The sequence below is a fragment of the Gavialis gangeticus genome, unplaced genomic scaffold, assembly GCF_001723915.1.
Source record: "Gavialis gangeticus isolate Ggan-Ray unplaced genomic scaffold, GavGan_comp1, whole genome shotgun sequence".
NCBI lineage: Eukaryota > Metazoa > Chordata > Crocodylia > Gavialidae > Gavialis > Gavialis gangeticus.
In genome coordinates, this window is record NW_017728992.1 from 90958276 (window position 1) to 90970587 (window position 12312).

Genomic DNA, 12312 nt, shown 5'->3' on the forward strand with positions numbered 1-12312 from the left:
GCTCAGCCAACACCTGCCCTGGGCTGGCAGTCAAATCTAAGATGAGGCTCCCCCACAATCGCCCTTTTGGACTGGGGGTTGGGGGGGGACCCTGGTTTTGGATTTGAGTAAATATAGTGAACTATGGTTCAGGGTTTAAGCCTAGCTGTAACAAAGAGTTGGGAAAAAGCTGTGTACTCTCAGGTTGTACCAGAAAAGGGTTAGAACAACAAAACAGTTTGTTTAAAAAAAGAAGCCAGGACATCCAGATTTAAGGTTACATGCATCTTAGAATGTTTAAACATAGATCTTCAACTATCCCTCAATACAAGGATGATATCTGCTTGGAGGAGTGGGAGGGAATTATTTGTGAGTTTTAAGAGGGCTGAGAAGTCCAATCTAGGCCCTGCAAGTTTTTCCACAGATATGACAGGTGGTGCCTTGGGGTGGGGCATTGGCCAGGACGTTGTGCGCTTTCCTTCCTCCTCTGCCATTTCTCAGCTTCCTGAGCGAGACAGTTCTCTTCAAAATGGGCTGTAACTTGATGTACAATACAGCACCATTGAGACCTGTTACCAGCCAGCACTTCCATTTGTAGGCTTAATGCCACCTTTAAGTTATGCTTTCAGGGTGTACTTGTAGCATCTCCTCTGTCCTCCATAGGTCCTCTTACCATGACTGAGTTGAAAGAAGAGGACTTCCTTCAGGAGATGAATGTCAGCCATCCACACACAGTGGCCAACCCAGCGGAGTTAATGTTTCCTGATCTCTGCCTCATTACTGGTTATGTTAGCTGCAAAGAGGATACTGAAATTGGTGCAGTGGTCCTCCCATCTAGTGCAAAGGAGCTTTCTGAGGGAACACTGATGGAACCATTCCAGGTGCATAAGATAGCTTTGATATGTCACCCATGTCTCACACCCATAGAGGAGCATGGGAATAACCACTGCACTGTACACCAGGATTTTAATTTCCACCTGCACATCAAAACAGCAAAGACATGGCAAAACAGATTTCCAAAGGATATGCAAATCCTATGTTCAATTTCTACATCAAGACTGACTTGACTGGGAGAGATGGCTGACAAGGTATGGGAAAAGCTTGACGTTTTCCAGGGGTTCTCCACTAATGGTAATTTGTGGGGAAGGGGGGCAGCCTGTGCCGGGACAGGCTGATGGTGCACCTGGGCCTTCCCAATATTAAAGGGAGAGTCCCTGCTTATGACAGGCACCTGAAAAAAGGTAATGGGTGGACAGCAGATTGGTCTCAGTGTGCTCAAGGATAACAGTAGTCAGGAGAGGTGCACCGATATATCAATACCATATTGGATTGGCACTGATAAAAGGAAAATTAACATTATTGGCTGTCAGCTTTTTTTGGCCGATGTAGCCAATAATGTCACCAAGACATATAATATGCTATCTGGCCGGGGCTCCGGATGCCCAGCTGCATGCGTGCATGTGGCCAGAAATGCAGCTTGATAGTGTGGAGAGCAGCACCCTGCAGATAAGTCTGTGGAGGGGAAGGAGTATGGGGGGGTGCAGATTGAGGCCCCCATGGTGAGGGAGGGAATGGAACATGGAGCTTGAGCAGCTGCCCGGCCAGGGCGGTGAATGGGACCTGGGGCAGGAAGCAGAATGGAGTCATAGGCAGCTTGTCCAGGGGCCATAGGGGGGAAAGTTGGGGAGAGGGGGTCAGCTCCCCACCACTGCATGCACACCTCTGCTGGGGGCAGACATGGGGGGGCATATGCCTCTCCAAATCTGTGCACAGGACTGCTTGCTGTGGACTTGGGGTTCTCCACTCTGCTGCCTTTGCCCTGGGGGGTCCCATGCTGGCAGCACAACCCCTGCCCACCCAGCAGCAGTGGAGGCAGCAAGTTGTGCTCCCCACTGCTGGTCAGGCAGGGGTCACACAGCCAATGCAGAACCTGAGGCAGAGGCAGCAAAGGGGAAAGCCCCAAGCCCACAGCAGGCAGCCCACATCTACCCTCACCCTGCTCCAGTTAGAAGCATCCCTTCCCTTAAAAATTGTGGCAGTGGCACTTAAACCAAACCTCATTTGACAAACTTTTGTTCAAGCGCCCTGCCATTTTTAAGCACAGAGACGCTGATCCCCTGGACTCTGTCCCACTCCCCACCCCAGCCTCGGGTTCCATTCACCACCCTGGCTGGACAGTGCCCCCAGCCCCTGCCCAACTCCCTCTCTCACCATGGGGACCTTGATCTACCCCTCCCCACCCACTTCCCTCCCCCATGCCTGTTCCCTTCCAAAGACTTACCTGCAGGGCACTGCTCTCCATGATGCCTAGCTGCATTCCTGTAAATCGGTTATACAACCAATGTCAGCTGATATGCCTGATGAATAATCTGCTATTGGTATCAGCAAAGAAAATCTTTATCAGTGCACCCCTAGTAATCAGGATACTGAAGGTCAATGATGCCAACCTTGGTAATTTCCATTTTGCTATGAAGGTGCCACAGGTTGAAAAGCTGACCATCCATTCAATGCTCAACCCCAATTCCAGGAGGAAGGTGGTCATGGATAAGAAATAAATCACAGCAAGACAGATAGAAAAAAGGGCTGGGGTGATGACACAGCCCTGCTTGACACCATCATGGAGTAACCTGAGGACACTGATGAACTTCAGTGGACAACCAAACCTAGCTAACACCTATGGAGTCAAAGGCCTTGGTTAGGTCTATGAATGCCATAAACAACTCCTGGTGTTGTTCTCTGCGCTTCTCCTGAGTCGGTCAGGCAACAAAAATCATGTTGGTACCCCAAGTTGGTCTAAAGCCAGTCTAGGATTCTGGGAGGACATCTTCGGCAAAGGGGAGGAGGTGATTCGGAAGGATGCAAGTAAGAAACTTCCCAGCAACAGAGAGGAGAGCAACGCCTTGGTAGTTCCCACACTGACTTCTCATTTCTTGAAGATGGTCACAATGTTGGCATTCTTTCAGTCAAGTGGAGATTCCTGGTTAACCCATATTTTGATGAGAATTTGGTGAAGCTTTTACGCTAGTGATGTTCCACCAGCTTTGAAGACAAGTGCAGGAATGCCATCTGGGCCTGGCACCTTATTGTTCTTGGTCTGAATGATGGCATGCCAGACTTGCTTGAAGGATGGGGGACCAGCAAGATATTCTCTTACTAGGTGTCAAGGGCTGGACTCAAATGGCAGCTGAAACCTCAAATTCATGGTTGAGTAGAATCTTGAAGTGCTCCTTCCAGTGTTGTTTGATAGATACACTGTCCATGAGAAGGGTGGAGCCATTGGAATGTGGCCCATGGATGCCTTTTATTGCTTGAAAGAAGCTTCTCATGTCATGTTGATCAGCGAAATTCTGGATCTCCATAGCCTTTGCTTGCGGCACCACTGGTTCTTGATGCCCCATAGCCTCTTCTGAACTACAGATTTGGGCTGGTGGTAAGACTCATTTTTGCTGGTTGGCACTGCCCCTGCCCCGCCTGCAGTGGGCAGCCTGCCTTTACCCCACAAACAAGCCTCGGGGGGAGCGGGGGGCAGAAAATCTTTATCGGTGCACCCCTAGATTCAGTGCATGCCTTGTGAATAGCATTCTTAAGTTCCGATGTGCCTGGATGTCCTTGATATTGTCATCAGGTAGGTCAGAGAGTCTCTTAGTAAGGCACTGCTGAGAAGCCTCCTGTCTAGCTTGGTTTTGGGAGTGCCTTGATGTTAAATCACTTCTTCATTCCTTTCCATTGTTTATGGTGTTATGAAGGAAACTGCATATCCATGATTGATCTGGCTAAACGGTGGTCCATCCAACAGTCATCTGTACCTCTCAGGGCTCGGGTGATACGGACATCAGTACAATCACGGGCTCTGACAATATAATCAAGAAGGTGCCAGTGATTGGAGCATGAGTGTTTCCAAATGGTCTTATATTTGTCGCACTGTCTAAAGATAGTATCTGTGATGAGCAAGTCATGCTCTGCACATTTACTGAGGAGGAATGTACCAGTGGAATTAGATCCCCCTCTTTCCCAGATTTAAAGTTACATGCATCTTACAAGAATGTTTAAACATACACATCATGAAATATCTGAAAAACATTTCCATTACAGTAATCCAAACAACTTCACTTCTGCTACTGAGCCTATCCTATCCAGCCACATCATTTTATCAATCACCACTGACTAACACTGAAGTCCTTAAATGGAAACCAGATGCAATGGTTCTTATTTTTCTATAATCTTTAAACAGCCACAAAATAAGTACTTTATAATTTCCTGCTTAAATAAAGTAGTAGAGGTAATACTAAAAATTCTATGCACCATTACATAGCATGAAATTACAGCACTTGTGCCAAGAACATGAGTTAGATTAGTGAATAGCTTTACATCCAAAAATGGCTTCATAATTATACATTTGATATCTAAAAGCAATGCCTGATGTCTGTTTATTCCCAAATTAAACTAGGAAGTGTAGAAATCCATGAACCTGTAAAATTACTGCCATCTGGCTGCAACCTCAAAATGGCCCTGGTCAACCTTGATTCAGAAAACTTAATATTTAAGACTGGAAGCTTTCCACAGTACAACAGAGTTGTGGCTGCCTGAGTGTCCTGCACTGACATGGTTTGTTCTCAAACATTTGTTTCAGGAGTATTACCCTTACCTCATTCATGCAATTAGTTTGCAATTTCAGTTTTTAACTTCCTAGTTTTGTAATATTTAGTTTTTTTTAAGTAATTACTATTTTTTGCAAAGCCTATTAAGAATAAATTTATTCAAACATTAAAGACAATGGGGACACAACAGTATTATCTTCCATTGGGGCAGGTGGTGGTGGCACTTGAAGGAGCGGCTACAAGTAATTTTGGGGTGGCTCTAGTCCACCCCATCGCCACCGCTCCCACTGCCAGTACTGTCACCAACTGCCCCCCTCCCCCCCCGACTCAGTGCAGCCCCAGCCCAGTCTCACCACCAGGAAGAGGCTGGTGCTGCTCTCAGCCCACAGCCTGCCCTCACCCCACTCAAAGCCAGGGGGCACCCCTGGGGTTGCACGCAGCAGTAGGGAGCTGCCCCCCCCCCAGCCTCCACGTCCCCATCCCAACCCCCAGACAAGCTGTCCACAGCTCCATCCCGCTTCCAGTGGGGATCTCATTCACCGTGGGCCTTGATCTGCCCCCCACCATGCCCCTTACCTCCCCTACTCCCACCTTCCCCTCCACAGATGGAGCAGTCTCCTATCAAAATGGATATTTTTAAAAGTGGTTTGCCTAAATGTCAGCTCTGATGGGAAAACTTCCTAATTTTCATTGACAATTCTCCATTGAAGCCAAGAGACTTACTTTTTTCTGAAATAAAGCCATCTGAGTGCAGTAGGCATTTGATTCCATGTTAAGCCCAAACCCAATTCAGTAATTTGACATTCTTATTTAAAATATTCCTAACTTCACCCAAATTTGGTTTTGTACAGTAGACTTTATCTAGGACATGCCTGATCTACAGAATTAAATCTCTCAACTTCTCCAAATCTCTGAGAGTGCACACATTCATACCACACTAAAAAACTATATACAAGTACCTTTGTTTGTGATCCTATTATAAAAATGTGAACATTAAAAAAGCTCCTACTGGTCCCCTTAGAATGCTTTATCACAATGTACAAAATGATGTGTAGTCTGTTGTAGATAAAGAAACTACAAGATACTTTAGCTCAGTGGTTCTCAACTTTTTTGGGCTCAAAGCACCCCCTCCAAAATAACAGTTCTTAATTTTCACAGGGTTTTTTTTTGTCTACAGAAAGATAAGAGACATTCTTCCACTAAAAACAACTCATAAGGGCCCTTAACAGGTCAATGTTTTTAACACTAAAAAAATCATATTTCACATCTCTTGGTTTATCTTGAGAATCCTATTAGTGCACTTAATAATCCTAACACTGCATGGCATCCTGCAGCCCCTTTGAAAGGATCTCAAGCTTGAGATTCACTGCTTTAGCTTCCAGAAAGTTAAAAACATCTTCTTGGTACATTCAACATTAAGCACAGGGTAGTGCAGTTCTAAAATAGTTTTGAAGACGATCTTTCACACAGCAGAAAGACAACCTATAAAATTTGTAAGTCAATTAGTACTTGATAATTACCTGAGCTGCTGAAATTTTGTAATCTAAGATAATACAAATTATATATATAGCATGAACAGCATTCAAGTTAAACTATCGTGCATTTTTAAACAGAATGAAATACTTACATAATAATTATCATTTATTTGTACCATTGGTGCATTCACACAAGCACCCAAACATTCCACTTCCACTAATGTGAAAAGTTTATCAGGTGTTGTTTCACCAACTTGTATGCCTAAAGTAACAAAGAACATTAGGTTCAGCAGTGGCTATTTAAGGAATTTAACAGGAAAAGATTTTTAAATGTTTCATGATTAATTTTAATTTTCACCTCATATGTAAAAACCCTTCTAGTTCTTATCTGATTTTCCTATCAACACTTCTCAAACAACTCCAGTTCAATTAAGCAAAACGTTTTGAAAAACTACTCACTCGCTTCATATTTCTTAAAATTATTTTATAAAGCAATTACATATTTATCAATAGGTTAGAGAGCTAATTCTGCTCAGCTATATTTTTGGAGAGAAACCAAGGAGAAAATTAATTTAAAAGGGGAGAGAAGACATGCATTTACCATCACCAAGTAAAAGGACCTGCTCCAGCTCCAACTGGGCAAGATACCAATTGCCTCCACTTCAAGAGAAGTAAGTGAGAGCAGAGCATGCAAACCATAGAAGGTGGCAGTCAACAAGTTGTAAATTTGGGTATTAAGGTATCAGTCTTGCAGATTTACAAAGATTTAACTCAACTGTTCTCAAGTTCGCTCATATACAGGACTAGAACCAAAATAATTAGATGTTTGCTACTGGCTTACATAGCTGGGCCTAAGTAATTATTCCAACCAAACTATGCAAACAGAAGCATAGTGCTGGTGAAAAAAAATGGCAGCAGCCATGATTTTAGTTTTCAAGACAAGCCAATTTCTGCAAGGAAGACGCAACCGTGAAACAAAGCATTTCAAACCATACTGACTGAGAATTCAAAGCACCCAGCAACACCATTTTTCTGTAAATTATGGCTGAAAAATAAAATACCAAATCTCAACTTTTTAAAATGTACTATTTATAATCCTCTTCTCCATAATATGCTAGAAGGGAGAACAGGCTGCAATCAGACCTAGACAGGTTACAGGGGTGGATGTATGAGAACAGGATGGGTTTCAACACTGACAAGTGCAAAGTACTGCACCTGGGGAGGAAGAACCAGCAGCATGCCTACAGGCTAGGGAACTCCCCTCTTATCAGTGCACAGGCAGAAAAGGAGCTTGGAGTCATTATTGATGCCAAAATGAACGTGGGCCGACAGTGTGGGGACGCGGTCAGGAAGGCCAACCATACCTTGTCACACATCCACAGATGCATCTCAAGCAGGTCCAAGGAGGTGATCCTCCCCATCTATGCGACACTGGTCAGGCCACAATTGGAGCACTGCGTTCAGTTCTGGGTGCCGCACTTCAGAAGGGACGTGGACAACATGGAGAGGGTCCAGAGGAGGGCCACTCGCATGATCAGGGGGCAGCAGGGCAGGCCCTACGAGGAGAGGCTATGGGACCTGAACCTGTTCAGCCTCCACAAGAGAAGGCTGAGGGGCGATCTAGCGGCCATTTACAAACCAGTCAGGGGGGACCAGCAGGCATTGGGGGAGTCCCTGTTCCCCCGAACACTGCCAGGAGCGACTAGAAATAATGGTCACAAGCTGGCAGAGGGTAGATTTAGGCTAGACATCAGGAGGCGCTACTTCGCTGTCAGGGTGGCTAGGATCTGGAACCAACTTCCAAGAGAAGTGGTGCTGGCTCCTACCCTGGGGGTCTTTAAGAGGAGGCTAGATGAACACCTTGCCGGGGTCGTTTGACCCCAGCATTCTTTCCTGCCCATGGCAAGGGGTCAGACTTGATAATCTGCTCAGGTCCCTTCCGACCCTATCAACTATGAAACTATAAAAATCCATGTGTTGCAATATTAGGCCTATCAGTCTAAAGAATGATGAAAGTAATTACTGGGGGGAGGGGAGGGAGGGACCAAAAATACAGGTCATCACATTGAAATCCTTATTATAATGGAACTTAGCCCATTTTACTCATAATTTTGAGAAGGGCGATCTTTGATTTCAAGTTTATTCAAATAGTACTTATTTCTTAAACAGCTATGTTGGAGATAACAAATGCAGAGATATATTTTTTAAAAATGTGATAAGGGCGTCCATTTTTTTGCTATAGATTTTTGACACCACCTGACAGAGGAGCATGCTTCAATATTAGTGGGATGGGACACCCTAAATTTTCCAAAGTTCCCATGGTTCACCTTTTAATTCTAAAACCAAAACTCCTTCTCTCTCAAGCTGTCTATAAAATCAAGAGGGATCACTCCAGAGAAATATTTTCTTTGTCCTCTCAGCACCATTACCTTATAGTGCTGTTAAATCCATTTACTCATTATTGTTCCAAATCTAAAAGTCATAAATTCCAAATTTATTCTTACAAATATATATGAATAAATAAGATTATCTTGCAATAAATAATAAGGATAAACAAGTTTATAAATAAACTTAAAAAGCAACTGTATTTACTTTTTGCATCACCACCACCACATAAATTCCTCATTTTGAAAGATATTATTTGAACAGTGAAATATCAAATTTGCAGGCACTGAAAATTTGTAGCACTGTTTGTAAAAACACAATTTTAGAAAATATAAAATGTCATTTGTATCATACCAAGTTTCTTCTTAATGGCCTCTAATATGCCGTCAGAGTCTCTCAACATACAAGGTGTAGTCGTGCAGATCTGAATGTGGTATTTTCCAACAGGCTTACGATTATACATTGTATAGAAAGTTGCAACTTCATACACTCTCATGGGAGGCATTTGCAAGACTTCAGCAACCTAAGAAAAAGAGAATAATACATACATTTTTATTCTCTTAAGGTATTATTAGAGAAATTTCAGAAAATTGCTGTGTTTTCAAAAGCACTGATAATGTTAATTCTGGTCAAGTATCTTATAGCAGGAATGCCGAACTTGTAGACCACGGGCAGGATCCAACCTGAAGCCATGCTGTATGGCTAACAGGGCTCATAAAGGAGATGATAATTTGAGGATAGGGCCCACTGCCAAGATCAGGGACACCAAAATCCAAGTTATTCATTTAAAACAGACACTCCAAACAGTCACCTAAATGTAGAAATGGGTTATGGGAACCTACATATAAAAAATGAAAAGGGAAAATAAATCAGCATCAATATTACTTTTTGACTCATGTAACTCAGATGGACTGCTTTTCCTTTCACAGAATTTCAAAAGAGCTAGTGTTTGCTCCAAAATACCATATTCACTCAAAAATAAGATGACCCTGAATATAACACAAACTTTAATAACAAGATTTTATGTATGGAAAATGTATATATTTAAATATATTTTTCTAGGTAAAGGATCTAATTACTGGAGGTCTACCTTGAATTTGTCCCCCCTCCCACTGATACAGCAGGAAAAAAAAATCTGGGGGGGTCAGGTAGCCTCTTTGTCCTCTGCTCCCCACCCAACTTCTTGCCCCTGATGGACCCTGCTCTACCTGAGCACATGGAAGTGAGGGACAAAATTTGCATATAAGCAAATTACTACAGGTACCCATAGACTTTGTTCAGCCACAATTGATGCATTTTACCTTTTCTTGAAACTGCTGCAAGTTTTAGCAGTTTTGTACCTATTTATATATAATACAAACTATGCCTGATTCAGGGAACCTGGTGTTCTCGGTTTAAAATTTGCAAATTCTCCAATTAAGAAAAAAAAAAAAATCAGATTAAACCCCCTTCAAAATGCACGTTTCCACAGTTGAAATGAAGTGCCACTATATATACAGGTATCAGTTGAGCACATTTTTATTGATATATTTACAATTTTAAACCAATCTGGAAGCCTACCAGTGCCTCAATCATAATAAAATAATTTCTAAATATCTATATAAGTTGGCATTTGGTTTTTTTATCATAGAAAATCAGAGCTCCTCCTTTCTCCTTCACTAACCAGGATGCAAGTTTAGCTTGCAGTTGTCCGCCCTCCCTACCTTTGCTCTGTGGCAGTTAGCAGCCCTGATATACAAGTGCCCTTCACTCCCAAGCCATAGTTCCCCCCAACCCACCTTCCCCTGTCCCTGCTGGTGCCCCTCACTCCTGACCTGCAGCCCCCACCCCGCTTAATCCTGCTAGTGCTCCTCACTCCCAACCTGCTACCCCCATACCCCCAACGTGGGGTGGAAGCCGGGAGGGGTAGCTGTGGGGATGCCACAGGCAACGCATCTAGAGGGAATGGGGGGGCACATGTTCCCCCAAATTTGTGCACCCATAATGGGGCACAGGGCTACAGCATGGCCAGACCAGCATGGACAGGAGCTGCTTCCGTGGCCCAGCAGGAGGGCAGAGCAGGGTGGCAAGACTCATTGCCACTGCTGCCACCAGGACCCCCACACCAGCTTCATCACCAGCAGCATGAGAAGTAACAGAGCAGGGGGCAAGGGGAGGGGACTGTACTGCCTTTACTTCCCGCTTGTCCACCACCATGGCCTGGCCATCAATCCCCTCATGCTGCCTGAGCTGCCTCCCACCCCACCTCCCCTCCAGGGAAGAGTCACGGCGCATCGCAGAAATGCCTGGTGGTAGGAGGAGGTGAGAGCAGTGCATGTGTTTTATAGGCATGCTCAGTGTTGGCTGCATTTAAATCGGCTTCATAACTGGTTTCCGTTTCTAAGCATTTGCTGCTTTTGGCAGTAGTTTAATGATAGACAATGCATTTAGTGAGGTTTCTTTGTATGCATTTATAGGAGGAGGCACTTCCCCCCCCTCGCTGATTGGGGAAAAAAGTCTTGTCTTGTATTCAAGTAAATACAGTATTTAAATCTCCCATGAAACCAAAATCCTCTTCTCCACATAGCTCTAAGTTAATATTACTATGCCTCGTCACTGCCAAACCCAAATATGAACAGGGATTCTTCTAAGGCTATGTACAGATGTTCAGTTTCTTCCAGAACTGCTGTTCTCTGGGTAGGAACCAGAAGTATACAGACATTCAGGCTTTTTTTCCCCAGAGCCAAAACAGCTGCTCTGGGAGAAAAATTACCTGGGAACAACCATGGTTAAGTTTCTCCCAGGGGCACTTTCCCTGAACTTTGCCCCACTGCTCCTCTCCCCTCCCACACTAGACCAAGCCACAAAAGTGCCCAGTTTGGGAAAGGGGCTCTGTCTAACTCCCTTCCCCTCTCCTACTGATCTGGAAGTGGGGGCAGGAGCAGGCACCACTGCTCTTAAGCTGGGCTCTGCCACAGTGCTCCCACCACCCTGGAAACTGGTCCCGCACCCTGTTCACCAGAGTCCAGTCTGGGACAGGGGGTGGGGTGGGGGTTCTAGCCCCACTGTTTCCATTACCTTCCCCAGTCTGGGGGGTCACCCTCATCTTGGGAAGGCATGGAGAGCAGGGGAGAGGGGATGGCTACAGACTGAATGTCTATACTGCTCCCTCTCCTGGAAGTGTTTCTACCAGGCAAATTTCTCAGAAATTTCCACTGGTAGAAATTAACATCTGTATGCAGCTTTATTCTGAGCCTCCTCAATCACAGTAAATTCAAATATATTGTTTCTTATATAGTGATTTTAGTCTCTCTCTTTAAATTGTCTATAGCTGAATTTCAACAGTTGTTCACATAAAAAAAAAAACCTATCAGAAGAGACTTCTTGGACTATAACAAAAACAAGACAGTTTAATTCTAACAAATTTAACATTTGATTCACTTTATTGCTGAAATATATATGGCCTGAGGAATAACTTTTGCTGCATCTTACTAGTTTATTATGTATAAAACAGATTTAAAAAATAAAAATCAAGCTTAGAGTAAGCCAACATAAGGCTTCAATATCAATGGAAAATGTATCCATGGCTGCTGAAATGGTGCTAAACATAGCTGCACATCTAGAGAATGCAGTCTAACCTATATGTTCCACACAGAGGTTCGCTTACATCCAATGCTGACAACTGTTGTAGGTACTATAGAAACTACTGTGGTTCAAGTTGATTAAAAAAGTTCACATTTTAATTGCATGATAAAAAAAAAAAAAAAAATCACACTTTAATCTATATTATTGTATTTTTTTTTAAAATCTCACCATATTTCTTTCACAGAATGAATGAATACATCACTTTTGTATTTACTTGATTGTCTCTATCCTCTCATTTTGAGTTTTGCACT

General features: G+C 43.6%; 1 protein-coding gene across 1 annotated transcript in view; it reads right to left on the minus strand.

Annotated features, from left to right (window-relative positions):
• NDUFV2 (NADH:ubiquinone oxidoreductase core subunit V2) overlaps window positions 1-12312 on the minus strand; it is a 60701-nt gene that overhangs the window by 12158 nt on the left and 36231 nt on the right. The window contains exons 5-6 of the mRNA XM_019525450.1: window positions 8792-8960; window positions 6205-6314 (exon numbers count right to left, since the gene is read on the minus strand). Coding sequence (XP_019380995.1) covers window positions 6205-6314; window positions 8792-8960 — 279 coding nt within the window. The remainder of the gene's footprint in view (window positions 1-6204; window positions 6315-8791; window positions 8961-12312) is intronic.